The 27,807-nt window shown below is 44.6% G+C and overlaps 1 protein-coding gene and 1 long non-coding RNA gene across 7 annotated transcripts; one reads left to right on the top strand and one right to left on the bottom strand.

The window, feature by feature from the left end:
• CATSPERG (cation channel sperm associated auxiliary subunit gamma) lies at positions 1-27,807 on the bottom strand. 5 transcript variants are annotated; one of them, XM_007491774.3, is made up of 29 exons: positions 27,663-27,807; positions 27,015-27,242; positions 26,414-26,467; positions 25,468-25,612; positions 24,755-24,881; positions 24,003-24,072; positions 23,705-23,860; positions 23,155-23,326; positions 22,249-22,386; positions 10,314-10,373; positions 9,613-9,795; positions 9,271-9,400; positions 8,464-8,575; positions 8,075-8,233; positions 7,851-7,966; positions 6,727-6,940; positions 6,554-6,616; positions 5,455-5,638; positions 5,228-5,346; positions 4,565-4,645; positions 4,263-4,319; positions 3,603-3,759; positions 3,414-3,477; positions 2,925-3,020; positions 1,723-1,809; positions 1,391-1,483; positions 1,194-1,293; positions 576-696; positions 1-397 (listed from the first exon to the last, which is right to left on the bottom strand). In XM_007491774.3, exons 2-29 carry the CDS (start codon positions 27,222-27,224, stop codon positions 288-290), a joined length of 3,378 nt encoding a protein of 1,125 aa, XP_007491836.1. In that variant the 5' UTR covers positions 27,225-27,242; positions 27,663-27,807; the 3' UTR covers positions 1-287. The 5 variants fall into 5 exon arrangements, with proteins under 5 accessions (XP_007491836.1, XP_056652135.1, XP_007491838.1 ...); XM_056796157.1 differs by having other exon boundaries at positions 27,015-27,778; XM_007491776.3 differs by lacking the exon at positions 576-696 and having other exon boundaries at positions 27,015-27,780.
• LOC130453937 (uncharacterized) lies at positions 7,793-13,599 on the top strand. 2 transcript variants are annotated; one of them, XR_008911610.1, is made up of 4 exons: positions 7,793-8,166; positions 8,472-8,550; positions 9,617-10,129; positions 13,198-13,599. It is a non-coding gene; the product is annotated as an uncharacterized LOC130453937 (long non-coding RNA). The 2 variants fall into 2 exon arrangements; XR_008911609.1 differs by lacking the exon at positions 13,198-13,599 and having other exon boundaries at positions 9,617-12,701.

A 27,807-nucleotide genomic window follows, 5' to 3' on the forward strand; every position in this document is an offset into this window, starting at 1 on the left:
TTCCTTTGAGATGGCTTTTTAATGAATGATCCAGAAGATGTGGGAGACTGGAAGGAAGGGGGGGGGTGCCAAAAGGGATGAAAGAGGACAGGGGAGCTTGAGAGGCAAAAGGAGAGGATATAGAAGGGCTGGGAAGAGTTTGGAAGGGTTAGAGAGGAATGGAGTATCCTGGGAGGACTGGGGAGATCCTGAAAGGGAAAAAAATAGGCTAGAAAGGATGGGAGGAAGAGGGGAGGATAAGAAAGAAAAGGAGAAGCTGGAAGATAGAGCCAAAGGCTGTCAGAGCCTCAACTATTTCTCTTGGATTTTAACCTTCGGGAAACTGTATCTTCACTTATCTGAAGTGATGTGCTTCTGAAACTACTATTGCTGGGGAGAGACATGCTGGATGATGTGTCTGAAATAAAAAATTTTGCATGGAAAAGAGCCTAGTGAGTTAGGCTCCCAGTGCAGCTCAGCAGCTCTTGCCCTTTTCTCTATCTTGTTCCTCATCCCTGTTCCCAATCCTGGCTGGCTAGCCCCTAGCCAGCCCTTGGATAGAGATCTAGCCTCTGAGCAGCTGATCCCAGCTTCACCTGTATTGATCAGGTTATTGAACTTCCACTTGAAATTATTCCAGCATTTCTTCAAGGGTGTAAAGATGATGCAATAGAGGACGTAGAGAAAGACAATGGCCAAGTATATGGTCATGGATAACTGGTGGGGGCAAAAAGGAGGGGTATGAGCCTCAGCCTCAGGATAGTTGGGCAGAGCAACTAATGAAGGAAAGAAATCTCTGAGAACTCCAAAAGAGATGGAATGAAAGGCTGGGGATAGGGGAGGATCCCTAAAGGTTTTAGGGAAGAGATGATCATGAAGGGAGGAGCTCTAGATAGCAACAACATTAAGGCAGGGAAGGAATCAATCATTTAGCACTTGGAGGGAGGGAATAGGGAGCTCCCTAGGAGTACAGATTTAGAGCTGAAAGAGAACTCAGAGGACACCTAATCTTCATTTTAGAGAGATGAGGAAACTGAGGCCAGAAGTGGTCAAATTACTTGGCTAAGGTTACACAGGGAAATGGCAAAGCCAAGCTTCTAATGCAGGTCCTTTGATTTTAGACCTAGAGCTGTTCCCAGCACACCAGATTGGGGGAAGACTGGGAAAGGAGTTGAGGTTTGTGAGAGGGAGGGGCAGGGAAGAGGGAGGCTCACCAGTAGATACAAGAGGGCCCTGTTGCTGCTGAGTGGGAGACCATGAACGTGGAGTAAGAAGATGACCTGATAATCACAGTAGGTGCTCTTGTCCACACCCCTGGCCAGGAAAGAGGGACAACAGGGTTTGTTCCTGGTGGGGTTGGACCATCTCCCTTCACCTCACCCCATCTTCATATATTCTCATAGGATCTTACCTGTTGCTCACCATGACTTTGAAATAGAAGTCAGGGGAATAGATATTCTTAGGAACGATGTCATAACAAGGAGAGTTCTCCAGGCACAGCCACCTGGGGAGCCACAGGTTGGGGGGGGAGGTCAAGAGACCTTGAATTCAGGAGAGGATAGACCCAGAGATTCAGTATCCCCCACCCACCTAGTCCCTCCATCCCTAAAGGTGACCAAGGATAGCCTGGGGATATTGGGGAGGTAGAGAGTTCCATCCCTTTCCTGGAGGGCTGGGATCAGGCTTTAGATAATGGGCAGGCAGAAAGAAGGGTTGGGGGGGGGGGAATAGGGTCTTGCATACTCAATGCCAGAGGTATTATGCCTCAGGATGCTAAAGGACTGACTAACAGTTGAGTTGCTCTTGACAATCCAGATGAGGCTGTTGGTACTAGAGGGAGGAAAGACCATGTTCCAGTTCAGGTTGGGGCCTCCTAGACCATCCAACAATCCCCCATAATATGCACATGTTTGGACATAGGCATGCCCAAGACCTGGTGCCTCAGCTCAGAGTAGGCACTCTTCACAAATACTTTTTGAGCCCAGCATAGGTGGCCAGTGACCTTTGACTCTAAATCTATGATTCTAAAAATGTTTAGTTTGGGGAAGGGAAGACCCAAAGGGGCCATGAGAGCTGACTTCAGTGAATTGTGTGGCTGTCATGTGGACAGAAGAGATTAGAGGGATTGTTTGGCCCCACTTTGGCCAAGCATGGGGCAATGGGTGAAGGGCTAGATTTAGACAGTCAGAGGCCTGGGGTCTGAATCCCAGTTCTGATACCTATTAGATAGATGAGCTTGGACAAATTACTCTTCTAGTCCTCAGAGTGCTCATCTCTAAAATGAGGGGGTTCCATTCTTTCAGCTCAAAATCTGATTTTGTGCATGAGGAGAGGTAGATAGAAATATCATTGGGTTTCAACCCAAAGATAGGAAAACCTCTTAACCAGAAGAGAAGCTGAAGGGTTTGGGGGGTGGTGAACACTCCTTTAATGAAAGTCTTCAAGCAAAGATTGGAAGACCATTTGTTGAGGTGGTCATAGATGGGGTTGTTGGTCAGGTCTACAGGTCAGACTAGATAGCTAATTAGGTCCCTGTCAACTCAGAGATACTATGATTAGTAGATGGAGGCACCCATGCCAGTATTTGCAGAGGCTGAAGTTTATTCTGGGACAGAGTGCTGGGTCTGGAGTCAGGAAGACCTGAGTTTAAATCTGACTTCAGACACTTACTAGCTGTGTGACCCTGGTCAAGTCACTTTACCCTGTTTGCCTCGGTTTTCTCATCTATAAAATGAGCTGAAGAAGGAAATGGCAAACCACTCCAAGTTGGACATGACTGACTTAACTAAACAACAACAACAAAAGTTTATCTGTCTATGCCTGTATCTGCCTTTCTGGGTCCACAAATCCTATAAGTAAAAAGAGTTTGGAGGGAATAACCAAGAAAGACTGACATTATAGGGAAGGGAGTCATGGAGTTCCATGGGTTTGAAGTCAATAGTTACTTGTCCTCAGGGCTGTTGTATCGGAAGATGTCAGCCTCTGAGTAATCCACAATGTCATCCAGGGATGTTCCTCCACCAATCACCTTCAAGATGTAGCTGTACCAGAGATATAGGGGCTTGGACAATAAAGGGCCAGCCAACCAGTCTGCCAGTCCCCTCCCTTCCCCCAGAAACTCTTCCCTGCTCTGGAAAAGGAAGAGAGTATTGTCCTCACCCTACTACCTCCCTCTCCCAAGCTGTACCTCCTTCTCCCTAAAATAACACACACCCAGTGTTCAGTAGGCAGAGCCCAGGAGGGGAGGTCTACAGAGAAGAAGATAGCCTTGGAATTAAGGAAAGAGCACCTCCTGGGGTGTGGGTTGTATCCCACAGTTGGCATCTATCTAATGCCTTTATATTCCCTAGGAAATATCTAGGGAAATGGGTCTTGTGTTTTTTTCCCCAGGCCTCCCCAAATGGTAGCCAGGAAAGGCAAGGCAGGGGACTCACCTGCCATTGAAGCTTCCTGACTCACCAGTCACCATGTCTTGGATCAGGAAGAAAGGGAAGAAAACTGTGGGAGGAAAAGATGAGGCTGAATTGGGAGGGAAGGTAGAGTGTTGGTAGGGCAGAGGAGCGATTGGGCTGGGGGAAGGTCCTGGGCTGGGGGGGGGGGCTGGACAGGGGCCCCACTCTCACCATCACTGAATAAGAAGCAAGGCATTTCAGGGTCTGGGTGCACGCAGTCAAAGTATCTCTTATTTTCCTCCTTGTTGTATTTAAGGGTAGCAGTGATGTCAAAGGCCAACCGCTTGCCTGGGGGGCAGCCAATGAACATGGGGATCATTGTATTGCCCTGTGCAGGAAGTGGGGAGAAGGAAAAGAGAGAGGAAGAAAGGATTAGGAGACTAAAGAGAAAAACAACAAATCCGTCCATTGTTCCCCATCTCCCATTGTCCCTTTTAGAATAAGTCATGGGGAAGCAGGAACACAATATGCCCATTTAGGCGACCCACTGAGATCCCTCTAAGCTTGTAGCATGAGGAGTTCCTTATAGTTGTGTCCTGCCCACTATATGCAGAGCTGATGAAGAAAGGGGGAAATGGGATATGTGCCTGGACCTCTAAGGTCCCTTCCTCCTCATTCTCTAGGATCTGAAGGGCAGGGAACATTTTGACCAGGGAATGAAGGATGACTTGAAACCATCCAAGGACAAGGACCATTTCATCATTTTTGCTATTTCCATAAGGAATGTGGGGGGTAAGAGTCAGTTTTGAGTAAGCTTTGGAAAGACCAGAGGCCAGACCAGAGAGTGTCCCCCAAGAATTTATCAGGCCCCAATGATCTCTCCTGGTTTACCTGCATCAGATGTCCACTTGGGGTCTTAAGAAAGCACTTCCCAGCTGAACCAACCACCTGTAGAGAGTACTGATCAGTGCTGAACAGCCCCCCCCCCCTAGCCTGACCCCCAATTCCTTTACTGTCATCCACTTTCAGTGACTTCTCTTATCAAGATTGGGGGGTAGAGAGAAGGGAGGCAATCTGGGCCCTGTCCCAGGCATGAGGGATTCTTTGCTTTTAAGTGTCAACTGGAGATTTCCCTCTTTTAATCCTGTCATTTATGAGCCACCCTCCCATCCAGGCCCCTTCCTGTCCCCCACCTTGATGAGTACAGATGTTTTCATCAGGTTGTGTCCACTGATACCTTGATCAAAGCATACAAGTCTGTCCTTGAGAATCACCTGGTCAGATTGTGGGGAAGGCATTAAGGAGCTGGAGTCCTGGAGCACTCCTCCCTATCCCTCTTCATCCCTAGTCCTCTTAAGGAGAGGGGAAGGAAGGAGAGATCCGACTCTAGCCAGGCCCCCCCAAAGCCCATCCCAGCTAGACTACTCAATCACAACTCTTCTGTGACGATGACTGGGTGCCTACATGTGGGTGTGTTTGTGCCCTTTTCCTCAGTGGAATGTAAACTCCATCAGAGAAGAAAAACAACTGCTTTGTTGTTTGACTTTGTATCCTAGGTCTTATACAATCTCTGGCACATAAAAGGCACCTAATACTGACTTATGGTACTGAATTGAGTTGAGGCACTCTACTGGCCAAAAGCCTTGGGTCTTACAACTGATATCTGCCCTGGTCTGGACTCTAGACCATTTCTTTGGTTTCTCTGAGTCAGTATCCTCATTTGGTGCTTAGGAGGTGGCTTCCATTCTTGGCCAAGCATCCAGGTACATTGGATTGTAGCTAAAAGACACACACTCCCAGAAGAGTACACACACCCTAACACACACATGTATGTGCACACAGCTGGCTTCTCCCACCTTGAAGAGGATGCCATTTTGGCTCATGATATTCTGCTCCTTCACTCTTACTGACACACAACCTGGGTGGGTCAGTGTCACAGCCAGACGCAATTCCTCCTTGATTTTGAGGGTCCGGGCTGAAAGAGGTGGGGAGGGAGGAAAAAGGTGGGCCAGTGGCTCAGAGAATCTCCTCCCAGTTCCCTGCCTGGTGCCCCAAACCTTGGAGACCCTGTAGGCTTGCCCACCTCTCCTGGTAATTAAACGAGAGGAGAGGTAAATGGAGAAGCTATAGATGGTCCCCTTGTCCAGGTAGATGTAGTCAGGGAAGAGATACGTGGTCCTCTTTGTATAATCCTTGCCATAGCTGTTCATGTTAATGTATACACCAAATGCGCTCTGAAAATTACTGGCTTGGTAGTAATAGAAAGCCTGTCAAGAACAAGGAGAGACTGGTCAGGCTATGGATACATCTGACCTCACCATCCTTCATGCCCTCCTCTAGACTATAGTAGTTTGTCAGTGGCATTATGGAAATGTGCAACTCAGAATGAAACACAACTGTTCATGTGTAATCTGACTGGGGTAGAGTACAGGCGGAGTCCCTCTTACCTCCTTGGTTTTCTCTTAATGAAGCCAAAGACTGGCATTCTTGGCTGTCACATCAAAAAGGGAATTTATATTTCACTAGCAAGACCCTAAGATCTTTTTCCTATGTGTAGCCATACCTTCCCTAACTTGCCCTTGAGACATTGACCTTGGGTCAAAAATCTATATTTATTCTCTCCTGAAATTTTTCATATTAGATTCAGCTCATTCTAGACTCTGTTCAGCCATTTTGTAAGCTAGCTCGCCTTTCTATCAGCTTCAGGTTTCATGATGGTATTATGCCTTTATTCAAGTGATTGATACAAATGCTAACTAGCACAGAGCCAAGTACAGATCCTTGTGACACTCACCTAAGGACCTACACTGATGCCATATTGACATCCAAGTATTCATTCCTATGCTTTTTAGATCTTGTGATCCAAAGGATTAATTTCTATCCTTAACTATGATATCACCTGTCCCAGGTCCCTGAGACCCCAAGGCCAGTGGAGTAGCATGCTGGTCAATGGTTGAACAACTGGATCTCCAGCTGTAGTATTTGCTGGTTTTCAAGGTATAAATGCATGCTCTGAGAATTTAACAAGCTCTTCTGAATCACACTGCTGAAACCCTCTGGCCCATGTCCCACAAGGCTTGCCTAAACACTCCCCTAAATTTCCTTCCCATCCTATACCCCAAGAAGAATGGATAGAATGGGCAAGATGAGGCTGAGGAGTTACCTTTACCCATCCCTTTCACCTTATGTTGTTTGTCATTCCTCCACCACCTCCAGGTAGGGTCATGGACAGGATCAGCGTAGGGCTAGAAAGGCAACAGAGAAGGTACAAGCAGGTGCTGGGGAAGGAAACTCCTTGAGTTCTCCAACTGCCTCTGCCCTGCTTTGGACTTCTACTAGATGCACCAGCACATACCTTATTATACTTGGAGTGCAGCCAAAGCAGGTGGTGGACAAGCCCCTGATATAGGGCCAAGGAGACTTTGGTGTGATAGCCAGACTCAGCACTTATGATAGGAGGCTCTGCATGATAAATCTCCAGCCTTGTGTACTTTTGTGGGGCTGGCAGGTCCTCCAGCTGCATCATCTGGAAAGGGCAGAGATTCCTATAGTTGAGGGTGCTTTTTAACCTAGGAAGGACAAAGAAAGGAGATTAGAGAGGAGTCCTACCCCAACCTGAGCAAGGTCCCTATCAGTTCTTTTAAAAAGCATGCCATCTATTATCAGTCCATCTAACCATTCACCCATATATATCTATCCATTGCATTTATGAAGCTGTAGGTCAATCATCTGTCTGTTGATTTACCTATCCATTTATCCTTCTGTCCATCTATTCATGTCTTTACACATATCAACCACCCATCCATTAGTACATTCATATGATTATCCATGCATTAATTCATCTATCTTTCTATGTATTCATCTATTCAGCTACATATTAACCCTCTGTCCATTTGCCCATTCATACATTTATTTCGCAAATACTTGGTAAGATGAGAATGGTGATATAACAAAGCTTACAGCAGTGATGGTGAACCTTTTAGAGACCAAGTGCCCAAACGGCAACCCTCATGCCAAATGTGAGCTGCCCTCTTACCCAGACAGGAGAGGGAGGAAGTACTCCCATTGGGCTGCTGGGCAGAGGGTGAGAAGTGAGGAATGTTCTCAGGCACATGTGGAGCATCCCCCTCTGGCATGGATAACATATGTTTGACAACATGGGCTTATAGCATAAGAACAAGGGGAAGGAAAAATCAAGTAAAAAATAACTGGAATACAAGATTGTGAGATAATGGTGAAGGGCTAGGCAAAGCATGAGAAGAAATGGGGAATAAGAGCATTACTTTCACCTGGTGGGGTCTCACAAGGCTTTGTGAAGATGGCACCTAAGCTTGATATTCAAGGGCAACTCCAGATGACTTTGCATGGGAAGGGCCCTTGGGGCTATGGCAACTTCTTTATCCTCACCTCCCCACCCCCTAACCCAACCCAAACCCTTTGTCATTCCCAATGGATAGGTGGGCTCCTGTTCACTCATACCCATCAGTGATCTCATAGGTAGTGTGACGGAGCTGCTGATACACCAAGATCTCATTCACTGGCAGTAGCCTTTTCAGCAGCCTCCCTTCCCCTTGGTCATCAACCTGGTAAACTAGCTGTAGAATGAGGTGAAGAGGGAGAGAAGGTCATTTCAGCCCTATGTGGATGGATCCCTTCTTGGGTGGCCAGGCCAGTTTGGAACATCTGTATTCCGTTCTGCTCACCTGCTGCAGACCCATACTGTCATAGAAGATACTGATTGAGGTCTCATTATGTAAATACAAGCTGGAGGCCTCCATATGGGAAAGGGCAAAAAGTATGTTCCAGCCCTCTGATGGGTACAGTTGATACACTTTGAAGCTGCCTTCAACAATGAACCAGATCTGGGGGCAGAGAAGCCAGGAGGGACAAGAAGGGGAAAAGTGAGGGAGGACAGGAGTTTAGGGATCCAGGACGGATCCCTTGTGGTATTAGGGAAGGTGGTGCCCTGGGGGAGGGGCCCTTGTGCCATGCAAGGTACAGAGTCCCCAGAGAGGGGTCTTGAGTTCATCAGGGGACAGAGAATGAGGAATCAGAAGTCATGGAGTGCTTGGACCAACATCCTCTTTCTCACCTCCTCAGTTTCAGTGACACAGGCCACTTCACCTCGGTAGGAGCTGGTCATGTACTTTATTACCGACTCCTTGGGGAATTCCGCCAGGTAAATGAAATTCTTGTAGTCATAGCTGTGGGGGGAAAAGGCAGGGAACTCTAGGTTTGCTCAAATGCATCTGAGGGGAGCCCTAAGAGCTCAGTCTCTCTCTGCTGTTCTCCATGCAAATCCCACCCATTTCTCCCCACCTCCTTCACCCTTTCCACCCCTAACTCTCCAGGCTAAACATTTTAAGAATCACAGAATCCAGTGTCCCAACTGGACAGATGGAGAAATAGAGAGCTTGAATCATATGAGTCAATGGCCAAAATTTGAACTCAGAGCTCTATTTGCTCTAGCCCAGAGTCTTAGGGCCATCAAGTCCAGAATCTAGACTTAATCACTAGCATTTATGTCATACCAGAGCTTTACACATACCATCTCATTTCATATCTTATCAACTACCCTGGGAGGTAGGTGCTATTATTATTATTGCTCCCATCTCACAGATGAGGAACCTGAGGCTGAGGGACTTGACTATCATGTCAAGTTGATTTGAACTCAGGTCTTCATTACTCCAAGCCTAGCACTTCATCTACTTCCACAATCTCAAAGTCTAGTCACCTAAGTGACTTAGGACATCATGGGTAAGAGGAAGGCTATAGCTAACTCCCAAATGGAAGATGAGGCTAGAGGGACAGGTTTCTGGTCCCCCAGGGAATCTCAAGTTTTGCAAATGGCTACTGGCCTGGATATCCTCCCCCCACCTAGTTTCCCCATTGCCCTCACCTCTGCAGAATAGCATTGCCCCAAATGAACAGCAGTTTGGAGAAAGGGTTGTGGAACAGACCCTTGGGGACCAGGGGATAGTCAGTGTATGTCTCCATGCCCAGCAGCATCACAAAATCCATGTCCTTACCTGCCCAGGGATCCAGCACTGCTGCAGTGAACTCCCCCATCTCTCTCCCCTGCCCTTGTCCCACCCCCAAGCCTGCCCCCCTCTTCTTCCCCAAACCCCCAGCACTCCAGCCTCTCACCTTCCAGCCCAAGCCAGCCCTCTCCCTACCCAGATTTCCCTAGGTCTCTAGCCTTTGGATCCCTCTTAAGTTGTCGGGTCTCTTTTCCTCCTACCCAGGGGAATGAAGGGGGGAATTTGAAAGAGCATGGAGATTGAGTCGAAGTTGGAATCCGTAGCAAGTGCTCTGTACACCAAGAGCTGGAAACTTGTCTTGTTGCCTTGGGCAAACTCCATGAGAAGGAAGAACCTCTGTTCCTCCCCTTGGTACACCACCCAGTGAAGCCAGCATGCTGAAGCTGCAGGGATGTGGCCAGGATTGCTGGTCTGATGCTGTCCAGTGGAAGTCTTTGGCCCCTTCCAGGAAGGACCCAGAACCCCTTCGGGCACTGACAGCTTCCTTGGGGTTTCAGGCCCTCCCCTGTGGACCCATATCCTTGGCAAGACCTCCTCTCCCCAGCCAGAGAGCTTGGGACCTTCCCAGGGGCGATGGCCTACCCAGGTCCCTGGACATCCTGAGAATCAAAGCCTATCCGGAGAAAGTCACAAGACCTTAGAGGTCGCAGAGCCCAACACCCTCGTTTTATAGATGAGAGAGCGGAAGCACAAGCCGAGGTCACAAAGCCAGTCAAAGTAGGACTAACCAAACCCAGCCCTCTCCTTCCTCTACCCCATACCGCTTCCCCAGCCCTAGGTCCCAGGCAGCTCCCTTGGAGGACTCCAGAACGACTATATCTCTCCCTCCTCCCATAAACCCACTCTGGGAGGTGGGTGGGATGAGCAGCTTCCCACAACCTGCCCCAGGCAAGCACCAAACCTTTCAAGATGTCACACAAGGATCTCATAATAGGCATCCTCTTAAAATTCACTTTGCCATCTGGGGAAAAAGGGAGGAATGGGGCATGAGGACAGGGGTCAGCCCTAGGGCTAAGGCAGAGCTGCCTCCCTCTCATTCTCTGGCCATGGTTAGAGGGAAGCCACAAGGGCACTCTACCCAAAGGAACAGAGGGATATGCCAGACCTCGTCCCCAATGTCAGACTGGTATTGGAATCACTCTCACAACCTACTTTCCATTTCTCCTTTGGGTGTCACTGTTGAACCCCAAGCCCCAAGCCTTGCACTTGCCTCCTACTGGGTGCTCTAGTACTGCCTCCATGCAGTGGGATCTAACCCCAGTCTATCTCCAGAACTGGATTTAGATACCCTGTGTCACCAGCCTGGCACTGCCCCCAGACCTTACCACCAAGCACCCTGAAGGTGGGCGTCAGGCAAAGGAAAAAACACATACTTCTATGCCAGCCATCCACATCAGAAACAAGGCAAGATTACACAATGGCCTAGAATTCTTGGGATAAGAAATTAATCAGTTTTTTGGCACCTCTCTGTTTTTTGTGCTCTGGGCAAGCACGCCACCTGCCTTATCCTTGTTAAAGCTCTGTGCGGCATTACTACTCAAGTTGGCAATAACAAATTCAAGGACTGGATGAGGAAGTCTCCTTTTAAATCTTTTAAAAAAATATTTTTAAACCCTTACCTTCTGTCTTAGAATCAATACTGTGTATTGGCTCCAAGGCAGAAGACTGGTAAGGGCTAGGCAATGGGGGTTAAGTGACTTGCCCAGGGTCACACAGCTGGGAAGTATCTGAGACCAGATTTGAACCCAGGACCTCCTGTCTCTAGGCCTGGCTCTCAATCCACTGAGCTACCCAGATGCCCTCGGAAGCCTCCTTTTTGTAGAACCCACTGATAGGAGTTAATATCTTAGAAGGGGCTATTTTGTTTTTTTCTTTTTTATCAGTGGTTGGCACAGAGCAAGCACTTAATAATAGATGCTTGTGGATTGACTGAGTGAAGTGAGTGATCTATTCTGTTAATCACAGGAATAAAGCACCAGTCATTTAGTCAATTTTACCGTGGGGGTAACAAAATCACATGTCCATGCAAGCATATTGTTCAGTTGTTTCAGTCATGTCTGAATTTTGGTGACTGCATTTTGAGGTTTTCTTGGCAAAGACAATGGAGTGGTTGCCATTTCCTTCTCCAGCTCATTTTACAGATGAGGAAAGTGAGGTAATAAGTGTTTGAGGCTGTATTTGAAATCAGGTCTTGGGGCATCCAGGTAGTACAAAAGATAAGATCACCAGGCCTGGAATAGGGAGGACCTGGGTTCAAATATGACCTAAGATACTTCCCAGGTACATAACCCTGAGCAGGTCCCTCAACTCCCATTGTCAAGCCCTTACCCATCTTCTGCCACAGAGTTGTATGTATTGTAAGACAGAAAGTAAGGGTTAAAAAAAGAAAGAAAGCAACCACGTCTTCTTGTCATCAGGACCTGTGCTTTATCTATTGTACCACCTCACTGCCCTATTATCCTAGGAAGGCAATGCAGAATAAACATAGAGAACTGCAAAAATCGTAACACTGAGCCACCCTCCAATATCCAGCATACCAGACCTATGATTGTCAAAGCTGGCTCAACTCCTGTGAACAAAACTGATACCACCTCTTGATGCAGGACCCTTGTGGGGAGGAAAGAGCCCCACCCAAAGGCCATATTCTCCATCTGAAGGCTCGCTACTCCCACCTTCTCTCCAAATCTTGGGGCTCAGAATCTCTCTTCACATTTTGCTGACTCCCTTGGGCAGGGCAATTATCTCCTTTCTTTATCTATTATCTTCCTGAGTTTAAAGTTGACCTTGGGATCTTCCTAGTTGGGTAACCCTGGGCAAGTCACTCCACTCTGTCTCTGTTTCCCTGGAAAATGAGCTAGAGGAGAAGTGACAAAACCACTCCATTATCTTTACCAAGAAAACTCCAAAGGGGGTCATGAAGATTCAGACAGGACCCAAATCATTGACCAATAAGAATTTAGCTATCACTACACATCACCTCAGTCCTCCTTACACACTGCTGAACACCACTAATACAAGTCTCACTGTTATATGAATTAGGTCCTTTGCCAACTTCCATCTCCTAATCTCAAGAGGGTCCTCAAAGCTGCATAGAAATTCTTTAATTCTTCCTTGGGGTTCTCTGTCTAGCTCCTCGGGGCAGCTCTTTCAAACCTTTTCTTTCCTTTCAGTCAGGGATTGTCTCAGGTAAATTTAATAAAGGCAGGTAGAGATACATGACTGAGAAAACCCAGTTTATTAACAGTGATATGTATAACTTTTTTTGGATGTATAACTGTTAAAAAGCAGCTCAGACTGGCCATCTCAGTAAACCAGATATTCCAGTGAGAAGGGGAAAGGGACCGAAAGAAGAGGTCTTGGTAGTCATGAACATCACAATTGGGTATATTAAGAAAAGTGAGCAGGCATCCAGGCAAGACTAATCATGCCCCTCTCTTGACAATTAAGGAATGTTAATTGTTTTATTAGACTCATCTGCATCTTGTAATCACTGCCAGGGGATCAAGATGACTGGATTTGCTGCTTCCTTGGATGAGATAAAAATCTCCCCTAATTTCACAAGGACAGATGCTATATATCCTGAAGTTCCCCAAGGGTTATCTGTACGAGAGAAAACAACTTCTCTCTTAATTATCCCTTTAAACTCTGAAGGAAAGGTCAATTCCTGTGCTCAATTCAAGGATGGAACAAGATGGTTTTAGGCAGACACAGATAGCACAAGATCAATTACATTATAGAATCAATACAGTAGAAACTCAAGGTAATATTAATTTTGATCTTTTTAGGATTCTGAACCTGAGATCTGTGAACTTACTGTTTAAAACTATTTTAATAACTATAGTTCAATGCACAATTCAAATATCAAGGAGCCATAGTCAGGATACACATGACTTGGCTGCAACCACACTGAAAGACCAGAAGGCATGGAATATGATATTCCAGAAAGCAAGGGAACCAGGTCTACATCCAAGAATCAACTACCCAGCAAAACTGACTATATTCTTGCAGAGGAAATGATGGTCATTTAATAAAATAGAGGATTTCCAAGAATTCCTGGAGAAAAGACCAAATGGAAATTTGATGCCTAAATATAGAACTCAAGAGAATCAACATAATTAAGAAAAGGAAAAAAAATTTTTCAAGGGACCCAAATAAGGTCAAATCATTTGCATTCCTATATGAAAAGATGATACTGGTAACTCTTAAAAAAGTGTTATTATCATCAGGGTAGCTAGAAGAAGTATACTTGAGGGTATAGTGACAAACTGTATAGGATGATATGTAAAAAAAATATTAAAAACTAGGGGTAAAAAAGAGGATAATATTAAGAGAAATAGGAAAAGAGAAAAAATGGGGTAAATATATATTTCATAAAGAAGCACACAGGGGAGAGGTGGGGAGACCAATATAATGGAAGAGTAGAAGAGATTGTCAATAGGTAATACTTAAATCTTATGCTCAGTGGAATTGACTCAGAGAGGGAAGAACAATCAGATCCATTGGGGAAGAGAATTGTATCCTGCTCTATAGAGTAGAAGGGCAATAAATAGGTGGATGGGAAGGGGAGCAATACAAGGGAGGGAGGGGCTGGGGGTTGTTTTAAAGGCACTATAGTAAGAGGAGAATAATAAGAGAGGAGGGGTAGGAAGGGGAGTAACATTAGGGAGGGGAAAGGGGGGAGACTGACTAAAAGCAAAAAGTTGGAGGGGAGGGTTAGAAGGATAAGAGAAAAGGCAAGAAGTCAAAATGGAGGGGAATACACAGACAGTAATCATAACTATGAATGTAAATGGGATGAATTCACCAATAAAAAGGAAGCGGATAGCAGAATGGATTAAAAACCAGAATTCTACCATACATTGTCTATAAGAAACACACTTGAGGCATGTAGACATATACAGGGTAAAGGCAAGAGGGTGGAACAGAATTTACTGGGTTGCAACTGAGACAAATAAGACAGGAGTAGCAATTATGACCTCAGACAAAGCTAAAGCAAAAATAGATCTCATTAAAAGAGATAAGGAAGGTAATTACGTCTTGATGAATGCAATATAAATAATGAAGAAATATCACTACTCAACATATATGCATCAAATGGTATAGTATTCAGATTTCCAAAGGAGAAATTAAAGGAGCTTAAGGAGGAAATAGATAGTAAAACCATACTAGTGGAGGACCTTAACCTTCCCCTGTCAGAACAGATAATCGAACCAAAAAAAAAAAGAAAGAAAAAAGAAAGAAGTGAGGGAAGTGAATGGAATGTTAGAAAAATTAGAGCTAATAGCTATCTGAATAAAAATAAATAGGGATAGATAAAAGGAACATATTTTCTTTTCAGCAGCATATGTCACATATACAATGATTGACCATGTGCTAGGGCATAAAAACATTGCAAACAAAAGTAGGAAAGCAGAAATAACAAATGCATTTTTTCAGACCACAAAGCAATAAAATTCATAATCAATAAGGGCTTCTGGAAAGGCAGATTAAACTACTGGGTCAAAGAACAAATCAAAGAAAGAATTACTGATTTCATTGAAGAAAATGACAATGAGGAAACAATATATCAAAATCTATGGGATGCAGCCAAAGCAGTATTCAGGGGGGAATGTATATCCCTGGGTGCATATATCAACAAATCAGAAAAGGAAGAGTTCAATGAATTGGGCATGAAACTTAAAAAAAAACTAAAAAAGAGAATATATTAAAAAATCCCTGAAAAAAAAACTAAATTGGAAATTCTAGAAATCAAAGGAGAAATTAATAAAATGAAAGTAAAAGAACAATTGAACTAATAAATGAGACTAGGAACTGGCACTTTGAAAAAAATAGATAATGAAGAGGAAATTTAAGGCAATTATTAGAAACTATTTTGCCCAATTATATGACAAAAATATGGCAATTTAGGTGAAATGAGGGAATATTTACAAAAATATAAATTGCCTAGATTAACAAAAGAGGAAATAGAATACTTAAACAATCCCATCTCAGAAAAAGAAATTGAACAAGCCATCAAGGAACTCCCTAAGAAAAAATCAAGCTCACAAATGAATTCTACCAAATATTTAAAGAACACCTAATCCAAATGTTATACAAACTATTTGACAAAATAAGCAAAGAATTTCACCAAATTCCTTTTATGACACAAATATGGTATTGATTCTGAAGTCAGGCAGACCAAAAACAAAGAAAGAAAACAACAGACCAATCTCCTTACTGAACAGAGAAGCAAAAATCTTAAATAGAATGCTAGCAAAAAGACTCTAGCAAATTATCATGAGGATTATTCACTAGGATCAGGTGGGATTTATACCAGGAATGCAAGGATGGTTTAATATTAGGAAAACTGTCTATATAGTTAACCATATCAGCAACCAAAGCAACCAAAATCACATGATTATCTCAATAGGTGCAGAAAAAGCCTTTGACAAAATACAACACTCATTCCTATTGAAAACATTGGAAAGTATAGGAATACAGGGGCCTTTCCTCAAAATAATAAACAGTATATATTTAAAATCATCATTAAGCATCATCTGCAATGAAAGCCTTCCCTGTAAGATCAGGAGTGAAGCAAGGATGCCCATTATCACCTCTATTATTTATTGGTAGTAATTAAAGAAGAAAAGGCTATCTAAGGGATTAAAGTAGGTGATGAGGAGACTATCACTCTTTGCAGATCATATGGTCTACTTAAAGGATCCTAGAGAATTAACTAAAAAGCTAGTGGAAATAATCAACAACTTTAGCAAAGGTGTAGGATACAAAATAAACCCACAGAAATCACCAGCATTTCTATATATTTCTATATATTTCATCAGCAGCAAGAGTTAGAAAGAGATGAATACAGAATAGTATACACATCAGATCTTTGTGAAAGGATCATTAAATTAAATTTAAAACCAAGCAAGATCTAGAAAAAATCACAAAATGTAAAATAAATAATTTTGATTACATCAAATTAAAAAGGTTTTGTACAAACAAAACCAATGCAACCAAAATTAGAAGAGAAGCAACAAATTGGGAAACAATCTTCATAACAAAAACCTCTGACAAAGGTCTAATTACTCAAATTTATGAAGAGCTAAATCAATTGTACAAAAAATCAAGCCATTCTCCAATTGATAAATGGGCAAGGGACATGAACAGGCAATTCTCAATTAAAGAAATCAAAATGATTAATAAGCACATGAAAAAGTGTTCTAAAATCTCTTATAATCAGAGAGATGCAAATCAAAACAACTCTGAGGTATCACTTCACACCTAGCAGATTGGCCAACATTACAGCAATGGAAAGTAATGAATGCTGGAAGAGATGTGGCAAAGTTGGGACATTAATGCATTGCTGATGGAGTTGTGAATTGACCCAACCATTCTGGAGGGCAATTTGGAACTATGCCAAAAGGGCACTAAAAGACTGTCTGCCCTTTGATACAGACAGCACTGCTGGGTTTGTACCCCAAAGAGGTAATAAGGAAAAAGACTTATTCAAGAATATTCATAGCTGCGCTCTTTGTAGTAGCCAAAAATTGGAAAATAAGGGGATGCCCTTCAATTGGGGAATGGCTGAACAAATTGTGGTGTATGTTGGTGATGGAATACTATTGTGCTCAATGGAATAATAAAGTGGAGGAATTCCATATGAACTGGAACAACCTCCGGAATTGATGCAGAGTGAAAGGAGCAGAACCAAGAGAACATTGTACACTGAGATGGATACACTGTGGTACAATCGAATGTAATGGGCTTCTTTGTTAGTGGCAATGCAGTGATCCTGAACAACTTGGGAGGGATCAAGGAGAAAGAACACTATCCACATTCAGAGGAAAAACTGTGGGAGTAGAAACACAGAAGAAACACAACTGCTTGATTACATGGGTCGAGGGGATATGATTGGGGTAAATGACCTTGGCAACTTAGTGTACAATAAACCCAAAGATCTCAGCTTTGGGGACAAGAACTCTCTATTTGACAAAAAAAAGGAAAATACTATGGGAGAAATTAGGTTTAGATGAACATCTCACACCCTATACCAAGATAAATTCAGAATGGATAAATGACTTAAATATGAAAAGGAATTTATAAGTAAATGAGGTGAACGTAGAATAGTATTTCTGTCAAGATATCTGGGAAAGGAAAGAATTTAGGACCAAACAAGAGATAGATAATATTACAAAATGTAAAATGAATAATTTTGATTACATTAAATTAAAAAGGTTTTGTACAAACAAAACCAATGTAACTAAAATTAGAAGGGAAGCAACAAATTTGGGGGAAAATCTGACAAAGGTATTTGTCAAATTTATAAGAAACTAAAATCAATTGTACAACAAATCAAGCTATTCCTCAATTGATAAATGGACAAGGGACATGAATAGACAGTTTTCAGATAAAGGAATCAAAGCTATCAATAAGCACATGAAAAAGTGTTCTAAATCTCTCATAATTAGAGAAATGCAAATCAAAACAAATCTGAGGTACCACCTCAAACCTAGCGGATTGGCCAATATGACAGCAATGGAAAGTAATGAATGCTGGAAGAGATGTGGCAAAGTTGGGACATTAATGCATTGCTGATGGAGTTGTAAATTGATCCAACCATTCTGGAGGGCAATTTGGAACTATGCCCAAAGGGCCTACCTTTGCCTGCCCTTTGATCCGGTCATACTACTGCTGGGTTTGTACCCCAAAGAGATAATAGTGAAAAATACATGCAAAAAATATTTATAGCCATGTCCTTTAAAGTGGCAAAAAATTAGAAAAGGTGTTGGCCATCGATTGGGGAATGGCTGAATAAATTGTGGTATCTGATGGTGATGGAATACTATTGTGCTGAAAGGAAATGAACTGGAGGAATTCCAGGTGTACTGGAAAGACCTCCCAGGAATTGATGCAGAGCCAAAGAAGCAGAACCAGGAGAACATATTACACAGAGACTGACACATTATGGCACAATCAAATGTAATGGACTTTTCTGCTAACAGCAATATCCAGATCCAGAACAATTGTGAGGGACTTGTGAGAACTGTGGGAGTAGAAATGCAGAAGAAAAACATATGACTGATCACAGTTTGATGAGGATATGGTTGGGGTTTTGGTGTTAAAAGAGCACTCTACTGCAAATATGAATATGGAAATAAGTTTTGAATAATGACACATGTATAACCCAGTGGAATTCGCTGTCAGCTCTAGGGAGGAGGGGAAGGAAAGAATATGAATTATGTAACCACGGGAAAATATTCTAAATTAATAAAACAAATAATTTTATTTAAAAAAACAAACATGATTCTGAGAAGAGGTCCATGAGCTTTACCACACTGCCAAAAGGTGTCCATGCACTCAAAAAAGAACCCTTGGTCTAAGCAGAGGACTTTTTTCCTCCTTGAATAAGAAAAAAAAAACAGGCTACCTCACTGTAGCCCACTAAGCACCCTCCCCTCCCCTTTTCCATATTATTATCCTACCTACTCCTTTATACCTTTACTTTGGAGAAATACATGGCCTTACTCCTTGCCAATGTTAGTCCCTCCACCTGTGCTATTTATCTGGCCTCCTCCAGAAGCCTGTGCCAGTGAGCATTACATTTCTCATATATTCAGACTCTCAATCTATTAATTCCTTCCATGTTGCCTCAAACATTCCAAAAATCCGTTTCATCCTTAAAAAACTTACATTCAACTCTGCCATGACTCAAAACCATTATCTTTGACTTCTTTTTCATTGCCAATTTCTTACAAAAAGACATCTATATTCATTGTCTTCATTTCTTTACTTTCCAACTGACTTTTTTCATCTTCAGCAATCTTGGTTTCCTGCCTTACAGCTCAACTAAAGCTTCTCTCTTCAAATTTACCACAATCTCTGAAATTCTAAATCCAAAAGTCTTTCCTCAGTCCTCAGCCTTCTTGACTTCTCTTGAAGCCTTTGACATGGTTGGCCACCTTCTCTTCCTGAATACTCTCATTTCTTTAAGTTATTGTGATACTGCTCTTTCTTGATTCTCCTTCAGGCTTCTGACTAAAAAGAAGAAACCCTTCTTGGTCTCTTTGCATGATCTTTCCATATCATATCTTTTGTAAGAGGTAGAAAAATGTAAGAGATTAGTACAAAAGGTTGGACTGGATTATTTTGGAGTAGGGTTGCCAGGAATTTAGTCAAATTTCAGAGAGATTTATTTTAACAAATTATTTATAAAATATAGAAAGGGTGAAAGTAAGAAAATCAGAGAGAGGATAGGGTAAGATATCTAGGCTACACACTAAGCATTTTGCTCCAGCCCCTGCAGGCAGGGCTAGATAGTCCTTAGCTGGAGGGGCCTGAGCCTTGAGCCAAGAACCTGGGGATGCAGAAGCCTCTCTCAGTAGAGTAGGTCTCTCTTAAGGCTAGTCCCTTCAAAAAATCCAGGAAAGGGGGGCATCTGGATAGCTCAGTGGATTGAAAGCCAGGCCTAGAGAGAGGAGGTCCTAGGTTCAAATCTGGCCTCAGACACTTCCCAGTTGTGTGACCCTGGGCAAGTCACTTCACCCCCATTGCCTAGTCCTTACCACTCTTCTGCCTTGGAACCAATACACAGCATTAATTCCAAGATAGAAGGTGAGGGTATAAAAAAATCCAGGAAAGGAGTCAGTCTTTTTCACTCACCTTACCCCCCCCCCACACAACCCCCTTCCCCATCCCCCCCCCCGTATTTTTAAGGAAAGTAGAAGCAGTCTGAGATCCTCAGTCAGAGCTCCTCCAAAGTCAAGTCAAAAAATGGAAAAGAATCTTCACAGGAAGTTCTTGGCATTTTTTTAAAGATCATTCCTTTTCATCACTTCCATTGACTTTCTTCCATTTTATGTGGACCAATTACAGCTAAAGTTTTGCTTAGGACTGCCCGCTTAGGACTGCCCAGGGGGCAGTCATTTGATTCTTTAAAAAAAACAAACAAACCCTTACCTTCTGTCTTAGAATCACTACTGAGTATTGGTTCCCAGGCAGAAGAGTGGTAAGGCCTAGGCAATGGGGGTGAAGTGACTTGCCCAGGGTCACACAGCTGAGAGGTGTCTGAGGCCAGATTTGAACCTAGGACCTCCCATCTCTAGACCTGGTGGTGAGTAGCTAGTCTTCCTTTCCTAGCTTCTGGAGAGATTGGTTCAGGAGAAGCCTTTCTTTTACTGGAGGAAGGTACGTTGGTGGAACTCTTGCTGAAGACACCACCAGGTCCTCTGGCTGAATATTACAGAGCCTTGCCAGATCTGAGATGAGATGGACACTTAGTAACACTTATGGTGATGGGCTAGACATTTTCTCTACCCTCTTTTTATATTTCTCTACTTTCACTCTTTCCATCTCTATGTAAATAAAGCTACTAAACGTCATTTTGACTTAAGCTATAATATTTTTAAATTGGTGACCACAATATTACTTTAGAACTTTCATATTAGCATAAAAATCTAATTTATATAATTCTTACACCTGAAAACCCACCCCTCCTCTAAATTTCCTTTTTTCTGTTACAGATACTATCATTTTTCTAGTCAACTTGACTTACTATCTAAAATTATTCTTGATTTCCCCACTATATTTCCTCTTATATCCAAGCTGCTACCAAGCCTTATCTCCATGTCTCAAATCCATTCTCTTCTCTTCATGTCCTTGTTCAATATACTATTTCATTAAGGCTCTCATCTCTTTTGCCTGGGCTATTGTAAAAGGCTCTTAATTGGTCTCTCTGCTTCAAAGATCTCCTTTCCGATCCATCTTCTATACAGCTACCTATTAATCTTCCTAAAGCACAGATCTCCCCTGATCACATTCCTACTGAAAAACCATTTTGGTCCCCATTGCTCCAGAATGAAAGATACACTCCTGACTGGCATTTAATACCTTTGTGGTTTCCTCCGAGCTATCTTTCTAGGCTGATTTTTAATTGCTCCCCTTCAATCAATTAACATTATAGTTAAAATTAGAATGTAGTACTAATATTCCTCCTCCCAATTCTATGTCTTGCAAAGGATGCTCCCATTGAAAGCTGCCTCTTACAGGAAGCCTTTTCTAATCAGTTTACTTCCTATAACCCTCCCCTCAATTTATCTTATATTTCTGTGTGTGTGTGTGTGTGTGTGAGACAGACAGAGAGAGAGAGAGAGAGAGAGAGAGAGAGAGAGAGAGAGAGAGAGAGAGAGAGAGAAAGAGGGAGGGAGGGAGGGAGGAAGAGAGAGAGAGATACCTCAGGAGAAAGCAGGAATGAATTTTCATTTTGTCATGGGCATTTCAAATGCAAAATAAAACTTAGGACAAATCTCAACCGGAAGAGATTTCAGAGGCCATCTGGTCCAACACTTTCATTTTATAGATGAGAATTCAAAGGCCCAGGCAGATATAAAGAGACTTATTCAAGGTCACACTGGCAATAAATGATGGAAGTGATACTTTGCAAATCACATACAAGTAAATCATTAGAAGGACCAGGTACATCAATTTATGCAAGAAGTATTCTTTTAAAAATTTACTCCAATTCCTCCTAATATGCAAATGAATTTTAAATACAAATCATTATAAGCAGATTATTCTAGTTTTACTTTGAATGAAAATTTTCATTCTATTGTCTTCATTTTCTTTGCCTTATGGATGGAAAAAACCCAATATGCACTCCATCTAATAAGATAGCTTGGTCCTTCAAGGTACTCTTACTGTCCAATCTTTCTTTATACAAGTTTGCATCAGGGTGAGGGGAGGGGAGTGTGGGGCCCAAGAAAAGGAGATCCTGACAGAGCCAGGGATCACATATCGCCAACCCAACTTTTCAGGGGCTAAGAGTCCCTTTTCAGAGAAAGGAAGTCAAGGGAGGCTACCTGTGATGGTGCCAAAGTAGAAGAAGCCCTCCTCATTGCCCCCAGACAAGGCCATGAGATACTCAGAGCCATTGCTATGGATTTCCACAGGACATAGTTTCTTGATACACCGATTATGCAAGACTCGGACCCAATTGCCTAGGGAGGGGAGAGGGAGGACTTTTCTCAGGGATGGAAGTCTCCCCCACCTCCTCCAGGATTGGTACCCAATCATTTCAAAAGTGGGAAACTTAGTTCCAGAAACTTCTCAGGACCATCTGTGAGTGGCTTAGCTTCCTTCAGAAAGCCTCCATCACCTCCCCAAAGTTGCTATTGAACCAAAAATCTGTCCAACCCCCAAAACCTGGTTTGGTCCCTTTCTCATATTCTTCTTTTCTATAATTTTCTGTGCTTGGGCCATGTCCCTGCTATGGGCTCTAAGACAAAAGGAAAACTTAATCTTGTATAAACTCTAGGCAAAGGGGAAGAGTTCTCTGCTCAGTTAGATGAGTTCCTCTATCAATTAGATGAGCTTACAGGTAGCCTTTGGAATTCCTCCTCTTGGAGACAATGGGCATGTCCATTGGCCATCCCCTCTCTTCTCAATAAAATGACCACAGACATGCCCACTCTCTCCATGGAAGGACCCCCATCACATATCCCAAAAGTTCACTGCCCTCCCTGTAAATTGAGCCAACTGGTCCTCATTCTCCTTGGCACTCTTCCCTCAATCACCCCAGTTGGCTCTTCCTCAACATCTGGTTGAGAGTTCTGCACTTTTTGCACTCCTGGAAGATTTTTCTCTTTCGTGCTGGGTCAGACTTCAGGCTCAGAAAAACTAAGTCCATTCCAGGGTGGGAAGGGGGAGAAGCTAGAACCAAGAGAGAGGGCCCAAATCCTATGCTCTCCTAATCCCCAGATTCTTACTGCTGCTATGGCTTTTTAGGTCCTTGTTGAAGTAGTTGCCAGTGAAATAGTAGATAAGCTGATTCTGTCGGATGAAGAGGGTGCTTTCGGTGGAGATGGTGTCAAAGATGGAAGCTGTGAACTGATCCTGAGAGCACTCAAGTGAGCCCAGCCAGCAGCTATCAATGTTCAACTGAACCCACCAATGCAGGAATGGAGTTCCATAGGATAGAAAGCAGGAAAGAGACATAGAGGCCACCCCATCATCATTAGCCCCATTATTTATAAAGACACTGAGGTCTGAGAGAGGGGAGAATGAAGAGATTTGGATGAGGGACTTGGCAATTCAAGGGCAGCATGGAGGCTCAAATCCTTTTACCCTGACCCCCATGTACCATGATATCTCTTTAGCAGAGGGATGCCCCTTGGCTTGGTGTGGTCTTGCCATGCCCCGTTCTTGAGGATCAGTGACTCCTTCCCTCCTCTCCCTCCCTCAATTCCCAAATCTAGAGAATGTCCACTCTTACCCATCTTCCCACCCACACAGTCAGTTTCACTCAGCTTCCCTCACCTCCACGAGGGTGAAGTCGTCAAAACCAGAGTCGGAGATGAGAATCATCTTCTCATCTGGAATGCCTCCAAGGATCAGCACAGGAGCCTGGCCCACAGTAGACCACACAGGCCTAGATGCAGTGTTGATAAAGTCTCTGTGGGTTATGCCCCTAGCCTAAGAGGAGAGACCCAAGGGACTCAGTGGGAGAAGAAAGAAAGACAGACTGGCTTCCCCTATCCTAGCCAGGAGGGATCATCTTCCCCACACCCCATACCCCTCAGCTTTGCTCCCACTCCCCTCCCCTAGTTTCTCTCACCTGAGCTCCCAGGGTAAAAATCAGTTTGCCCTTCTCTCTTTTCATAAACCCATTGATATTTACCAAGAACCTGCAGAGGGAGAGTGAGTAGCCTCCTAGGCTCCTGGCAACCTTGAGGGAGACTTCTCACCCCAAATCCCAACTTGATGCCCAGACACTGGCCATCTGAAGCTCCCCCCACATACTTATTTTACCACTGAGAAACCAGAGGTCCTGGGAAGGGCTTTGAGTTTTCATCATAGAAATGATGGTCCTGGCAGCTAATGAGAGATTAGCAAGTAAAATAGCTTAGAGGGGTAGAGCCAAGGTGGCAGTACCCAAGACCACAGAGATTCTAGTTGTCAAATAGCAGAAATTTGAACCCATTTCCTCTAACTTCAAATTCAGTGATCTTGTCACTACACCAGAATGCCTCCTTTCAGAATTAAGGACTTCAATGCCTCTGAGCTCACTTCAAGGTCTAGTATTCTATGATCCTCTTCTTTTAATCCAACTCAGTTAAAGAAGTAGTTATTACTCACCTATGAGGTTCTAAGCCCTCAATGGGCTTATATTCTATTCATCTTTTACTTAGCCTCCCTGGGCTCCAGTTTCCTAATCTGTCAAAGGTAGGTGGTAAAATAGGCCATCTCTAGGAACTTTTCTGGTTTAGAGACTGCTTACTTAGTCCAACCTTTCACCAGGGCCGAGGAGACCAACTGTGAACTCCACCATCCTCTGGTGGATGGTGGAATCCCTGAGACCCCACCCACCTGGCATTCCTAATGAGCTCTCCCAGTCGGTTGCTTTTGATTTCAACTTCCATCACGAGACTGCCATTCTTCATGGGCATTGGGGTGAACCAATTCAAGATACAGCCCTCCTCAGTCATGCATGTCCCTGGCAGGTGAGGGATGGAATGAGGTGGGCACAGGCCTGGGGGCCACCCTCACCCAGCCAGCACCACCTTGTCTTCCCTCCTTAACAGAACCCTATCAAGGGATTGGGGCCTTGATACAAAGTGCCAGACTTTAGTGGCCTAAGCTTCTTCCCTCCGGCTTGTATTGGAGAGGGGTTCCCGTGGGTAGCTAGCTTGGTCTAAAAAGCCAAACATTCTGAAGAATAGGCCAAATATGAGAAAACCCAGGGGTCAAAAGTTGGCACAAAGGGCACCAGAGGGCAATAAAAGTAAAAGTCCAAGGTGACCAGTTGGTATGGGACACCAAGGTCTTTGTGACCTGAAGCTGAACTCTGGGCTAGAGAGCAGGAGCCAGATGAGCACTGGGGGGTGTCCACCTCACAAGACCTGTTGTGCAGGTCTTCTCTCAATCCATACATGTATGCCCCAGGTACCAAATGGGCTAAAGACAGAGCTATCCTCATCCAGTCCTACTTCTTGACAAGAACCCTCTGACAGCCTCCTTCTCCAATATGATGTCCTTCCTTTCCCACTGGTGCCCAGTTGTTGTTGGAGGAGGATCCTCACCCTGGCTTAGAAATGGTGCTCCTTCCATTTCAATTTGCAGCCTTTCTGACTTCCACTTCCGGAAGTTCACAGGGGCAGAGAAGGTGACCAGCACAATAGGGACAAGGCCCTTAAGGAAGCCCCCACGGACAAAGGCTTCTGGGTTCTGAGAGCAGGCCAAAGAGGGAGTGACACTGACCAGTCTATGGGCTTGGCCAGACCCTCCCTCTCTCATCCACTATGTGCCTAGGCATGACTCAGCCTTAGAGACTCTGACCCTGCCTGTCTGAAGCAGATGGGAGACTGGGGCAGAGAAAAGAATTCTCCCAGGCAAGAACCCAGGACAAAAATTTCTGGGAAGCTGGAGAGTAGAAAGTACCCTGTTGGTCAAGAAAGGCACCAGCACTGTCTTTGAAGTCCAGGTGAGCCCTCGAGGATCAAAATTTCCTTTGAGCATTTTACTGTCCCTCCCCAACCATTGCCAATCAACATGAATCCTCCTGAAGGGAAAGCCTTTTAAGAGAGGACACATAGGAACTGACTTCTAGCAATGGAGTTGCCCATCTGCCAGAGGAGACAAGACACCTGCCTCAGCTTCCAGGGAATCTTCCAAGAATTCTCCATTTTAGGAGAGAGAGCACTGAGGGTTAAAAATGGAAATGGGTTGGGTTGGGGGAGCAGGATTGGCAGTGTCCAGAAACTCCTTTAGTAGGCTGGGTGAATTAGTTAGGAAGTGGGGAAGGTGCTAGGGACTGGAAGTCAAGCTCTGATGGGTGGGACCCCAAAGATTGTTTGGTTGAGGTCAAGGTCAGCCTCCTGGATTCACCCTAAGATGATTTCCCCACCCAGTAGCAACCCTCATTGTTCCATCCTGAAATCAGGATTTTTCCCTCCACCCACTCTATTTCTGTCCATCTAATTGATTCTATTCCTCCCTCCACATTCTCTCCCACAGTGCACCCCTCACCTCTCCAGAGCAGGTATAGTTAATTCTCAGGTAGTAAGGGAAGCCCAGGTACATCTGGAGAGAAGAGATACATCCAGCTCAGTAAGATCACTCTAACACCTCCCCCTCCACCCCCCACCCTATTCTCCTGCTGAAACCCCCATCTTCCCCTCCCATCCCCTTCTCCAAACCCCAGAGCAAGAGATAGTCAGGGCTCTGGCAGGGTGGGAGCTCTCTCCAGGGTCCTGAAGGTATGAAAGGGCGGGGACCAATGAGAGGATACAGTGACTGACAGATGGGAAGATGGCAGGGCAGCGGGATGAAAGGAGCCTGAGGGAAGGAGAGAAGGAAGCCTGGAGACGAGGTGCAGAGTCGGAAGGGAACTCAGAGACCATCTTGTCCAACTTCCTCATTTCCCGAGAGAGGCCAGGGTTGACGAACGGGAGCCACGTGGGCTAAGAGGAAGGTTAGAGCGTCCGAGGCCAGTGGGAAAAATGGAAAGGCGGAGAGGGAGGGAGGGCTGGGCGGCTAGGAGGATAGCGGGGCAGAAGGAGCAAAGTAGAGAGGACAGAAGTGAGGGGTGAGAGAGAAGACTGGAGGGGCAGTCTGGCCAGGCATCTACCTCATTTAGGTCGACGGGCAAATCCTTCATGTTTCTAAATAATTCAACCAACGAAATTGGTAGCTGTTCGACAAACTTCTCGCTGCCCTTTCCCAAGGACCGGTACTTGTTGAGCACCACATTCCATCTGCATTTGTCCTCCAGCTGTGCCCACAGCAGGACTGGAGGCGGCGGCAGCAGCAGCAGCAGCAGCCCGAATAGGCGCGCCATCAGAGCGGGAGAGCAGAGCTAGGGAGCACAGGCAGGCAGGGAAGGAGTCAGGGGTGGAAACCAGGGAGAGGAGGCGCACCCTGTCCTTCCCCTAGTCCTCTCCCTCCCCCGCACCCAGAACGAGGCAGTCTCAAAAAGAAAGAGATCTTAACCCCCAGGAGGGCAGTAATTGCCCCTTTTCACCCACTGGGGAAACTGAACCAGGCACAAGCACTTATTCGCTCCAGGCCATTCGTGGAGGGGCCCGGAGACCAGACCCAAGAATCACCGCGCCTTACTCTCCCTAAACCCCGCCCCTCTCTCCAGGCCGATTCTCTCCTCTTCCCCCTCTCCCGCCCACTCTCCCCACACTGCGGGCTATTGCTTTCTTCTCCTCCCTTCCTCCAGTCTTCCTCCTCGCCCTCCACCTCCAGGCCTGGGCTGGAGGGCCAGACACACCCGGAAGATCCAGATCCTTCCCCTCCCCTACAACCCTTCTGGTGACCAGTTTCCGGCAGCCAAAGGGTTAAGCGGCTAACGGTTCGCCACTGACACCCTCCAGCACGTGCCCCTGGAGCCCCGTGGGAACGTCCTCGCTGCATCT

The sequence above is a fragment of the Monodelphis domestica genome, chromosome 4 (genome assembly GCF_027887165.1).
Source record: "Monodelphis domestica isolate mMonDom1 chromosome 4, mMonDom1.pri, whole genome shotgun sequence".
NCBI classification, from domain to species: Eukaryota; Metazoa; Chordata; class Mammalia; order Didelphimorphia; family Didelphidae; genus Monodelphis; species Monodelphis domestica.

What these genes read in the sequence shown, in the direction of transcription:
- CATSPERG (XM_007491774.3), bottom strand. Translation starts at nt 27,224, where the DNA reads ATGGCGCGCCTATTCGGGCTGCTGCTGCTGCTGCTGCCGCCGCCTCCA. An exon ending in ACTATACCTGCTCTGGAGAG is followed by an intron (nt 25,613 to 26,413) that starts GTGAGGGGTGCA and finishes GCCTGCTCTCAG; the next exon opens with AACCCAGAAGCCTTTGTCCG. An exon ending in CTTGTGTGACATCTTGAAAG is followed by an intron (nt 9,796 to 10,313) that starts GTTTGGTGCTTG and finishes ACATCCCTGCAG; the next exon opens with CTTCAGCATGCTGGCTTCAC.